The sequence below is a fragment of the Rhinatrema bivittatum genome, chromosome 15 (genome assembly GCF_901001135.1).
Source record: "Rhinatrema bivittatum chromosome 15, aRhiBiv1.1, whole genome shotgun sequence".
In the NCBI taxonomy this organism is placed as follows: Eukaryota; Metazoa; Chordata; class Amphibia; order Gymnophiona; family Rhinatrematidae; genus Rhinatrema; species Rhinatrema bivittatum.
The window spans coordinates 55227412-55240624 of NC_042629.1; the positions used below are offsets into that span (position 1 = coordinate 55227412).

Genomic DNA, 13213 nt, shown 5'->3' on the forward strand with positions numbered 1-13213 from the left:
TTCATTGAATACATTTTAACTGGGCTTCCAAAATTGTATTTCTAAACAAATAATTTATTTTATTTATATTCTACCTTTTGGTACTTCAAAATGGATTACATTCATGTACTATAGGTTTTTCCCTATTCCCAGAGGGCTTACAATCAGGAAGGATAACTTTAAAACAGGTGTGCTTGTTCCCAATATACGCCCTTTACATGGGTGTGCGAATATCTACTCCTGTATTTTATAACCTGTGCATATATGATATGCTCAGATTATAAAAATACATGTAAATGTACCCTGCAACATGTGTGAGTATGTAAAAAAAAGTGTGAATATTGAGATCCATATTCAAAAGCCATTTAGATGAATAACGTAATAGTTAGCCGTCTAAGTTGCTTACCCTGCTATATTCAGCCTTTATCTGGCTCAATTTTAGTTGGCTAATAAATTAGAAGGCTAGAATTTATCCAGATAAGGGGGTCCAGGGGCATAACTGGGAGGAGTTGACTTAGCCGATATTCAGAGATAGCCAGGTGACTTAGCCAGTTAAGTCTGGTCAAGTCAACGAGCTGTCCTAAAGTTAGCTGGCTAAAGTTAGCCGACAATAGTTTGCTGGAGAACTAATTAAGATAGCCAGCTATGTTCAATAATGTAGCTGTGCTGTTGAATATGCCTTCAAAGTTAGCCAGATAAGTTTATCCGGCTAACTTTGCTATCCGGATTGATTCCTCTCTGGATTTGAAGTAAATCAAGAAATATAATGAATTAATCCTAAACTTTGGTTCATAGGCCTCTTTAGGTTAAAAAGGAAAGATCTCCAGAAGTTACTGAGTTTTAGGTGCTCTGTGAGGCAATTCAAGGCAACTTTAATGCATCCTAGATGCAAGGTTTCTCAACCCAGTCCTTGGGACTCATTAACCAGTTGTTTTTTTCAGAATATCCGCAATGAATATGCATGCACTGGAGGCAGAGTATGCAGATCTCATAAACATTCATTGTCGATATCCTGAAAACCCAACCTAGCTAGTTGTGTCCTGAGAAATGGATTGAGAACCACTGAGCTACAGAATTTATGATGATATTTGAGCAATTTGGGTGTATTCCATGTCAAAATAAGAAACTAGCTCCTGGTAGTCTGTCCCCTAATTAAAGGACCAATTATATAAGTAAAGTATAGGACATGCCTTTTATTCCTCTTGGAGGTAAATTAAACTGAATTTTTAGATAGAGTGTAAATAAATGCTCTTGATGTGGGATCCTATTCCCCATTATTCAAGCAGCTTTATGCCATGTCAGCGCAAAACTCAGCGATGCTCAGACCAGCAAAGTAATTTTTTTCTGATGCTCTGTGGTGGATGGGAGGAGAGAAGAAGTGAAAGAAAGAGATAGATTTGCAATTTCTCTTGCACTTCTGCCCTGCTCTCTTATTTTTTTCTATCTGGAGTTAGCTCTAATGAATGCACCTTCATGTCTAGTCCTATTGGAGAATCCTTGAAGCCAGCAACAAGAGGCCTGGAGCCCAGACAATGAGTCCTCTTCCAGCACTGAGGGCTGACTCTGAGTCTCAAGGGTCTCGCTGAGGCCAGTTTCACCTAATCCTTTTGATTAATTTTCCCCTAGGGCTAAGAGGCTCCCAAGAGCTACAAAGAGGAGAATGTTTCCAAATTATAGTTATTTTTTTAGCTTCCCCCTTCACCACTCAGGTTTTAAATCACACCAGGGTCCTAGCATCAGACTGTTCCCTTTAATTACCAGTCTCTCCTTGTTAGGCTTCAACCTGTAAGAATGCAGCCTGTTTTCGGTCCTTAATTTATCCAATTCTTCATGCTCCAAAGATTTTAAAAAGTTTCACTTCATTTCTCCCCTGGCTCTCTTCCCCTCGCCCCAGCACCTCCGCCCAACTCATTGGCAGTCTCCACACACGTGCACGTCCCTCACCAGATTTCACCGAAGCTGCAGTGGTGCTCCTGCTCCGGGTGGTTAACGTCTGGATATTAATTATTACCTGTAGCGAGGACTGCTTGTGAGAAATTTCCAGGGTTGTTTCCAAACCAGAAATGTCCAGGGCTGTTGCCAAACAAACCAGTCAAGCCAAAAAGTCAGAATGCATTAGGAGTCAACATGATTCCCATCTGAATTAAAAAAAAAAAAGGATCAATCCAGTTCACAAAACATTTGTGCACCTCAACCTGAGATAAAATAATTTTGATTTTATTTTCCTATTTTAAAAAGAGGCAACAGCAGGTTGGAACTTTTAGTTTAAGCGTATTTGGGGTTCCTTTCTCCATTAACATATGAAAATAAGGCCTGAACTGAATGATTTCACCTTTAGCTCCCAAATATGCCGAATGTTTTGTAGGTTGAAAGTTAAGTCTCTCGCAAAAGCTTCCCTAAGAATGTTGGTTTGCATTTTGTACTTATTTATTTATTTATAATTTTTTTATATACCGCCGCTCATCAAAGATGAGCGGCGGTATATAATACTTTCATTATCATTATAATGAATACTTTCATTATCAGAAAACCACCAAGAACACCTACATTAATTTCTGCTATCCTTGAGAGCCCTAATATCTGCTTTCCCTGTGCATGCTAAGAATACACAAGGTATATGACAAATACCCGTTGTACTGAAGCACTCCAATTAGGTGGAGCAATAGAATGAGGGCAACACCGAATCTTTCCAGGGAATCTGTAGTATGTCTATCTATCTTTATAGATCCTTTGCTATTTTGTGCTGACCTGAAGGAGTATAATTCCCAAAAGCAAGTCACAAATGTGTGAAGTCAGCCTAATAACTAGTTATTGCCTGTAACTTGTTTGTTGGTCTTCACTTCAATATAATTTTACAGGGAAACTGGGGTAATTATAACTTTCTAACAAAAATTTAAAATAAATGTGTTGGGCCGACCCACTGGCTAAGTGGAAAGTGCTGTGCATTAGATCTGGGTTTATTGGCTATGTTTGGGTTGCTGCAGAGCCAACCTTCACTGCCCCTGCAGGGAGATAGTCTCACCCATCATTCAATGGTGACATCTTACCAGAGATAGATCTCGTCAGACAAATCTGATCAATTGCTTTGATTGAGTGACCATAGAGCTGGAACAGGGGAGAGTGTCAGATGTAATGGATTTCAGTAAGTCCTTTGACATGGTTTCAGATAGGCAACTTATAAACAACTGAGCGCCCTAGGTATAGACCCTAAAGTGATTGTATGGGTTACAAGATGGTTGAGTGGGAGGTGACAAAGGGTAATGATAAAACAGAGTTTACCTGATGAAAGGGGAGGTACTAGTGATGTGTTGCAAGAATTGGGCCTCAGTCTGACTCCGTTTAAGATTTGTGTAAGTGTTATCAAGAAAGGTTTGCCTTTTTGCGAATGATACCAAAATCTGCAACAGGGTAGACACCCTGGAAGGTGTACAAAATATGAGGAGAGATCTAGTGAACATTGAAAATGGTCCTGAGCCTTACAGCTAAGACGTAATGTTAAAAAATGCAGAGTCCTGCATTTGAGTTGCAAAATCCCAAGGAAGCAGTACAATATAGGGAGTGAAGTTCTTATGTGCACAATCTAGGAGTGGGATCTGAAGGTGATAACATCTGATGATCTTAAGTTGGCCAAACAGGTGGATAAGGCAACAGCAAAAGCCAGGATGCATGGGTGCGTAGGGAGAGGAATAGCCAGCAGGAAAAAGGAGGTGATTTTGTCTCTGAATAAGTCAGTGATAAGATCTTATTTGGAGTATTCTGCATAATTCTGGAGAACAACCTTCAAAGAAATATGTCAAATATAGTTGGTTCAGAAAGCAGCTACTAAAATGGTCAACAATCTTCATCATAAAGTATATGGGGTCAGATTTAAAGATCTAAACATTGGAGTTTATGAGTAGGGTCAGACGTGCAAGAACAAAGGCGTCTGACTGGTTTGATGAAATTATTAATTCTAATTGGTAGGTGGGGGTGGTTAGCTGGGATGGAGGGTACCAAGAAGGAGCTAAGAAGTTTATATTCACACTTGCATGACCAGTCTCATTCTAGCATTGGTTTGTTAGCGAAATTGGTTAATATGACCATTATTGTACATAACTTTATGTATTTGTGACCATTTAAGATGTATTCCTTCTCCTGGAATTATTTTCATTCTTGAAGTTAATAAAATATATTTAAACATAAAGATCTAAACATCTCTACCCTGGAGGAAAGGAGGGAAAAGGGAGATATGGTTGAGACATTTAAATACTTCTTAATAAATACACAGGAAGCAGGTCTTTTTCAATGAAAAGGAGACTCTGAAACAAGGGGTCATGGGATGACGATGAAAGGGAGTAGATTCAGGAGTATTTTAAGGAAATATTTCTTTACAGAAAGGGTGGTGGACATATGGAACAACATCCCTTTGTAAATGGTAGAGATAAGGACAGTAACAGAATTCAAAAGACCCTCCCTAACTGGAGAAGGAGACGCCTTGCTGCTAGTTTCATTCTTTACTCTGCACTTTACCTAGACTTATCATTCAACCATTTTTCCAAGGTACCTCACCCTCCATGGACTGAGAGACAGCTGTGAGATCACCCCTATTCAGTTATGTCATCCATCATCAACAGCATTCAACTTATTAGGGGCAGCCCATAGGCTCAGAGGCACAGTGGCTTTACCCTAACTTGATAAGGAGATACATTACCGCTAATTTCATTCTGCACTCAGCGGTTTACCTGGATTTATCATTCAGGCATTTCTTCAAAGCACCTTGCCCTCTTTGGACTGCTATAGGACCACTCCTAGATAGTGATGTCATCCAGCATTTCCAGCATTCACCTTATTAGGGACAGCTCATATGCAGGCCTCTCTATCTGGTTGGCTTTTGCCTAAGGGCCCACCAAAGGGTCTGCCCTTTGTGTGCCCCTTCATTGGCATGAGTAGGCATTGGGGTTTGGTAGGCTGTCCAGTTGAGGTTTGGGTATGTCCAATATTGTATGATGTTACTCTTAATATTGTATTGGTGGGGTTGGCTGTTTATATTGGTTGTGAGTACAGAAGATGTGTGTAATGAAACAATTCCAGTGGTTTTGGGTCGGGAAGTGTATTTTGGATGGTGGAAGAAGAGATTAAACAATAGGCATTTGAATAGATGTTTAGTTGTTTAGCTGCTATGGGGCAGTTGGGTGAGAAGATTGAGGAATTATATAATGATATTTCTGGATTTCTCGGCGGAGCTACAATGGAAATGGCTTGCATTTGCAGGAGTTAAATTGGAGTTTCAAAAACGGAGTATTAAATATGCCATGATGTACCCGGCCAAACTGCAAGTACATGTGAACAGCAAACTGATCTTTTTCGATAGCATCTCTTCTGCGGAGAAATATCTGCAAGCAGCTCGGGAGGACCATGAAATGGCAACCTAACATTCCAGGCTTCTTTTGCGTCTCTTGTGATTCACACCAAAGAACAGCTGCAACCATGGGCCTCCACCTGAATGTTCGGACTTGAGCGCACTGCAAGTTATGCAGCATTTACATTGGTGTTTTTGTTTTTTTTCTGCTGTTCTTGGCCTACGTCTACTTTTTTATACTTCACAGTTGTCTGAATTATCTAGTGCAATGGCCTAGCTTAGACCCAACTGGAGACTTTCTCAGTTATTAGCTTCGGACTGGACTGCACAGGTTCATACACAGGCATTGTTTCTTGCTTATGCTTTTCTTTTGCAGGGTATTGATATGGACCAATTTAATGGCTATTGGTTATGTGCCCTTTTAGTTGCATATATGCTGTGTTCTTTTTTTCTAGACCATTTTCATCCCCTTTTCTTTTTTGATTCTTACTATTTCCACCCTAACTTTGGCAATGTGTTTTTCTGTTTACTTTCTGCCGGCTTCTGTTACTGCTCATTGGTTTTTGTTCTATCTTCTCTTGCTCCTTTCACTTTTTACTTTTTCATATGTAATTTTATTTATTTATTTATTTATTTATTAAAGGCTTTTATATACCGACTTTCTTGATACAAATCAAATCAACTCGGTTTACATTGAACTAAGCAGTAACTATAACCAACCAATCAACAAAAGACAATTTAAAAGGAGCATAAAGTTACATTATAACAAGAATGCCTTAACTGGGAGTAGGAAAAAAGAGAGGGCTGTAATGGAGCGATTGGTAATGGAGCGATTGGTATATTGTTGGTTTTTCTCTTTGTCTTTACTGGATGCATTTGGAAGTCTGGGGTTTGAGAGGTGGGGGGGATTTGGGTATGAGCATTGGGTGTCTTGGCACCCATGTCTGGCTGTTGATGCAATTAGTCATTTGGGTTCTGCATTTACATACCTGGGTTTCAGGTATGCTTATTTCTCTTTTCATGTATTTTTAGCCTGTTTTGAATTTCTTTGCTGGTTTCTCCTTTCTGGGCTTTATAATCTCATTTCTCAATTCATCCATGCCCATTGCTCTGGGGATCTTCAGGGAGTTGACGGATGGTTGCAGTTAAGGGGCTTGTTAGTAAGGGATTGGGGTTGGCTCCTATCTTGGGTCTCGAAGGTGTCTACTCAGGGAATGTATGGGCTATTTGGTTTAGTTTGGGAGATGGGAGGGGGATAGAGGTCTTGTTGGGAGGGTTGCTGATTTCTTGGGTACAAATGGGATGTCTTTTGCGGACAACTTGCTTACTTTAGATATTTTTGGTGGTTGGGGTACATGGTATGTTCTCTATATATTTATGCAGTGGGTTATTGGCTGGAAAAAGACTGGGAAGGCGATTATGATGCTGAATCTTCTATTTTATTGCTTAGTGTTTTCTTCCTGTTCCTTTCTCACTTGGCCTGAGATAATGAAGAATGCCTGGGGAATAGCTTTCAGATAATGAAGAATGCCTGGGGGAATAGCTTTCAAGTTTTTGGTTGAGAGCTGTCAACTGTGATCTCTGTTTCCTGGGCGTATTTTCATTCCTGTCTGATATGGCTATAAATTGTGTTTCTCTAAATGTTAGAGGGAACCTCCTCTCTAATTAAGAGAAAGCGGATCCTTCAATTGGCCAGTAGGAATCAAACTCATGTTTTGATGTTGCAAGAGACTCATCTCACAAATCAGGAACATGAAAAGCTTAAAACTGGGTGAGTGGGACAAAGCTATTACTCATCTTATAACTTGAGGAGCAGGAGAGTATGTATTCTTATTAACAAGAATTTGCCTTTAGTAGTCCGCCGTTCACAGGCAGACACTGAAGGGAGATATGTTTTACTGGATTGTGTGGCTCACTCTACATCCTTAACACTGGTGAATGTATACGGACCTAATGTTGATCACGCAGTCTTCTTTCGTTTCTTTATGGACATGATAGCAACTTTTGGATTTGAACATTTATGCATAGGAGGGGATTGGAATGTGTGTCCTGATCCAGTTATGGACAAAACTTCAGTACTTAAGTCTAGTTCTCCCTTAGTGCAGGGCTTTAAGGATCTTGTCACCACTTTCAACCTGATCGATATCTGGCGTCAGATGCACCTTATTGACAAAGATTACATGTATAGTAGGATTGATTACTTTCTTTGTACCCCTTAGTGTCTCACATGAATGACAGTGATATTATGTCATGTGCCTTGTCTGATCATCACCCAGTGAGAGTTTGCTTCTGTCCCGAGCCTGCTAAATCTAAGAATTTTACCTGGAAGCTCAATATGGCCCTATTGGGGGATAAACACTTTCCTGACCTTGTTAGGGATGCTGTTGCGGAATTGGACACTAATAACCCTGAATGGGATCATACTCCAATTTTACGATGGGAGACCTTTAAGGGCTTTTTTGGGGGAAAAATAGTTATGCTAGTTTCTTTCAAAAAGAATGGAAAAAGATTGAAGCCACTTTGCTTTCTAAAATTCGTGAATTAGAACTTTAACAAAAGCAATCCTGTTCAGTAAAGATTCATAAAAGCTCTGGAGAAATGCAGAAGGGAGCTTCAGTCTCTTGAAATTGGCAAGATAGAACAGGCTTTGAAATTCACCAAGTTGAAATTTTATGAACACGGGGATAAGCAGGAGTTTTTCTTGCAAGAGCAGTTAAAAAGAGGGCGTGCAAGTCTTATACTGCACAAATTAGGAAACAATCGGGTATTCTCACTACTAACGCTCAGGATATTGAAGATGCCTTTTTGCAATATTTTTCTACTCTTTACCAGGAACCTGCTGAGCCTCACCTATGTGATATTGGTCACTTTTTTGCAAGAGTTGGGATTGCCCATTCTTGAAGATTCACAAAAGGACAGATTGGCTGCCCCTATTTCTTTGAAATCCAGGCAGCTAGTTAAGATAATACCAGGTGGCAAATATGCAGGACCTGACAGTTTCCTCATTGATTTTTTCAAAAAATACCTTTTGCAGATTTCTTGTTATCTTCATTTTGTTTTTAATGCAGCTGGAGAGGGGGGACAATCACTGGGAACCATGGCTGGTGCTACGATTACCCTCATATATAACAAGGGGAAAGATGCAACAGATTGCGGGTCCTACAGGCCCATCTCTCTTTTTAATTCAAACATAAACATTTTGGCAAATGTGTTACAGCTCAGATTAAAAACCTTGCTTCCTGTTTTAGTACATCCTGATCAAATGGGGTTTGTGAAGGGCAGAGCTTCTACCTCAAACACAAGGAGGTTATTCAATTTATTTTTTTTATTTATTTAAAAGTATTTATTGCTCACACCCTCCAATGTTTGGGGTGGGTTACAAATTACATTCATAATTAAATAGACAGACATAAAATAATAACATTTAATAAAAGAATAAGAGTAATCTTTACATTAAATAACAAAATCAAACAGAATATGATAAAAGTCAATAGTAAAGAGAGATGGAAAATATAGGTAAGGATTAATAGGGTTGTATTTCACATAGCTCTGGAAAGGCTTGCTTAAAACGGTAGTGTTGTAATGCATTTTTAAAATCCTTATTGTTGCTTAGAAGCAAGGGGCAATGTATTTCATAGGATTGGGCCTGTGATAGAAAAGGCACATTCATGGGTCATGACTAATCTGGTAGATTTTGGGGATGGAGCAAATAGAAGGAGTTGATTGTTTGACCTGAGATTTTGGCAAGGAATATAAAGATGAAAATTGTGGATAACCATGAATTGTTATTGTGGATAAGATTATGTATTATAGTCAGGGTTTTATATTGGATTCACCATTTAATGGCAACCAATAGCCTGGATTAAAACATTCTTTAGCAAAGCAGAAAGAAAAGGCCAGTTTGTGAAATCTGTAGGGTGTAATTGTCAAAAATGAGTGAAATAGGAATCTTATAGGGGGTAGATCTTAAAAAAAATCCCAATTTTGGATTTCTGTAAGTTAAGCGAAAGTCTATTATATATGAGCCAGGACCTGATGGAAGAGAGACATAAAGAGATGTATTGCATGGTAGATTTGCTGAGTGTGATTAAGGGTATAAGATTTAAATCAGGCATGAACTGATTTGACTGGCAGAAAGACAAGTTAGTAAAATATCGTGATTTATAGTGTCGAATGCGGCTGATAAGTCAAGTAGAATGAGAGCATATGATGTACTGGAGCCCATATTGCAGCAAAGCAAATCAGTGCTGGAAAGGAAGAGAGTTTCGGTATTGTGAACATAATAGAAACCAAATTGGTACTGGTCTAGGCCAGTGTTATCTTCCATAAATTGTGTGAGTTGTGTTAGAACAGAGGATTCTATTACTTTCGTAAGAAAGGGAAGGAACGAAATCGGACAAAGTTTGAGTAGTCAGTACTATCATCCATTGTCTTTTTCAGAATAAGGCAAACTGAGGCTGCTTTTAGAGATGAAATTTCACCCAAAGAGAGAAAAAGGTTCTCCAGGTTAGTTATTGGAGATGGCTAAAAAATTGAAGAAAAAAATACAGTGAGATAGTGTACACATCCATGCTAGTGCTCAGACGAAAAAAGCTCTACAAGCTTGCAGAGAAAGGTCTGTTCTGTGCTACCAGATGACAACATTCATGTCATGGCTAATTCAGCTCTGTCTGTCGATAGAGAAACTGCTTGATTGATTATTACGACTGCTAATCCAGTATTAGGGGAATGACAACTAGACCATAATGGTGATAGGAAAAAAAATTTGAATATTTTAATCAGCACATTTTCTCCTTTTTGGGTGATCCACCAGTCTGATGTATTTTGTCTTAATTATGAAATTAACATTTTTCATTATAGCCCCCTTTATATCCCGTGTGCCCCTTTCCTTATCAATTGTAGCTCTTCCTTTTAATGACATCTTTTAATCTGATCACTGTTGTTGCTATAGTTCTCTTCTAGTCTAATCATCTGCTGTAAAACAAAACAGAAGTGAATCCCCACTCTGGGAAGAGAATGCCATCACTATGAAATGAAGTAGTAAAGATGACTAAACACGAGGGTTAGACAACCTAAAGGAAAGGCCAAACTGAGTGCAGAGAAAAACTAAAAGATAGCCAAAGTCAGGATAAACCTTCAAAAGTTAAAAATTTAGTAAAGCCTTTCAAGTGTTTCCAATAACCTTTAAAATGAGGGTTTATCCGAAATATTAGGAGGACCTGCTCTTAAACATATCTCACAGAAAAATCTTTCCTTTTCCAGTGCCCCACTCTTCAACCTTTAAATGCTGAAGTTCCCATCTTTTCTGTCATTGACAGGTAATCGACTGGATGAAGGTTCAGACGTTGAGTCCGAGCCAGATCTACCCTTGAAGCGGAAACAGCGCCGCAGTCGGACCACCTTCACAGCTGAGCAGCTGGAGGAGCTGGAGAAGGCTTTCGAAAGGACCCACTACCCAGACATTTATACCCGGGAGGAACTGGCCCAAAGAACCAAGCTCACAGAGGCCCGTGTCCAGGTAAAAACAGAAATAGATTGCCATGATATAGCCCCTTTATCTAATGACAGCTAGGAGTGGCAGAAGCCTTTATTGATGGGTAAGGAGAAGGTATATTCAGAAGTGGCAGAGAATCCGATTTTGCAAATTCTATAACATTTATGGAACTGAGTCTGAAAGTGGATGAGGAGGAAGAGCTGTGTGACATATACGGAATTAATGATGGGAGCTCCTCACAACTTCTTTTGTCTGACTGAAAATGGTTGGGTCAAAAAATGTACGCAAACATCCAGAAGAATCAGAACAAATCTGAGGGGGTATAATAGGGTCCCTGGAGGATGTAGAAGAGAAGTGGGAAGGGGAGGATTGTGCTAGGTGAAGTGAAATGGAGACATGACCACTAAGTCCTCCATGTGTTATGAATTGCTATTAGAGTTCAGGATAAGCACTAGGGGCCTGCACTCCCATTGGAAGGGAGTATTAACAGCAAAACAATCTCATCCTGAACAAGCACATCTTTATTTTATTTATTTATTTAAACTAATTTATATTCTGCACACAACCAAATTGTTCATGGTGGAGCACAAATTAATACATACATAGTATAAACGTGAGTAAAACAAACAGAAGACAGCATATTGCATCATAAGCCATAGCTAGGTGTTAAACCTAGTTTGGGAATACCATGTCAAAAACCTATTCAAATACAAAAGACTTTAAAGCCTTTTTAATGGACCTCAAAGATTGTATCTGCTCAGATAAGGAGTTCTAAAACAAAGGACCTGCTACAGGAAAAGCATGATCGGAAGTAGCATTGAGATATGCCAACTTTGGGGAAGAAACATCCAAAAGACCTCTGTTTTCAGACCACAACAGATATGATGCCTTGTAATTTTGTAGCACTGCATTAATCCAAGGGGTAGAATCACTGTACAATTATCTATGTGTAAGCATGGCTAATTTAAACTTTACACGCCATTGCATAAGCAGCCAATGAAGAGATGACAATATGGGCATTATATGATTGCACATATGTACCCCAGTCAGGACCCATGCAGCACAATTTGCTGGAATGCCAACATAAAGAGAGTTGCAGTAATCAATACTGGTTAAAACAAGAGCTTGAAGCACTGTCCAAAAATCCTAAGGTTCCAAAAATGGCTGTAGTCTCTGCAGCATCTGTGGTTTATAAAAGGATGAATACCCAACTGATTAAATTTGCGTATGCACTGATAAGTTATTATTAAGGATGACCCTTAGGTTCCGCACTTGTTGGGAAATAGGAATATCAATGCCATCAAATCTGAAGCCGATGGGGGCAATGGACAGAGGAAGTCTACACTAAATGATCACTTCAGTCTATTTCAACATTTAGCGTGAGCCTGTGGTGAAACAGCCAGCGTTTGATGGAGTTAAGACAAAGAGTTACAAAACCAAATGCATTAGGTCAAGAGGATTTAACTGTAATGAAAAACTGAATCTTACCTGCATGGATTTTGTGGTTCTCATCTAGGCAGGCCAAGATTTTACAAAGAGGAGTTAAATAGATATTGAACAGGTTGCAGAAAGGGCAGAACCCAGTGGTAACCCAGAGGAAATATTATGGCAGCCAGAAGCAGATGCACCAATTCTATTCCCATCAAGATTCACAGGGAGCCTGATTATTTAAAGTTTCATAAAATGTTAAAGTTTTGAAAAAGTTTTTATGAGGTAATTTATATTGTTGTTTTAAGATCAGATTTTTATCTGTTGTGCTTGTATTTCTTTACATCGATTTTAAATATATTATGTGTGTTTTTTTAAAAATCCGCAATGGATAAAATTGAATTGCAAAATATAAGAATTGCTAAATAATATATAAGATGAAAACCAGTCTAACACTACACCAGAGATCCTGATATTTTGTAGATAAGTATCTTTCAGCATATCAAAGGCAGTTGAGATATCGATAAGGACTGTCAAATAATATTTCAATACTGAAAAATTTCCTAAAGATGAATAGATATGATCAATGACAGCATGGTCGATTGTTTACTCTTTCAAAAAATACAAATACTAGGGGACACACAATGAAGTTACTAAGTTGTACATTTAAAACTAATAAGAGTTTTAATTATTTGTTTAATCAATGCATAATTAAGCTTTGGAATTCATTGCCAGAGGACACGGTGAAAGCTGTTACTGTAGCTGGTTTTAAAAAAGATTTGGACAAGTTCCTGAAAGAACAGTCCATAAACCATTATTAAAGTGGAGTTGCAGAAGGAAGAAGGGCCTAATCTGTTCTTGAACTTTGAAGCAAGGAGCTTCAAGATCTCTTCCATATTTCTCTGAGATCCAACAGAGGAATGATTAAAGATAAAATGGCTGCTCAAAGTACGCTTAGTTTCACTTTCACCTAA

The 13213-nt window shown here is 38.8% G+C and overlaps 1 protein-coding gene across 1 annotated transcript in view; it reads left to right on the forward strand.

The window, feature by feature from the left end:
• PAX7 (paired box 7) overlaps positions 1-13213 on the forward strand; it is a 227596-nt gene that overhangs the window by 98246 nt on the left and 116137 nt on the right. The window contains exon 5 of the mRNA XM_029579010.1: positions 10636-10835. Coding sequence (XP_029434870.1) covers positions 10636-10835 — 200 coding nt within the window. The remainder of the gene's footprint in view (positions 1-10635; positions 10836-13213) is intronic.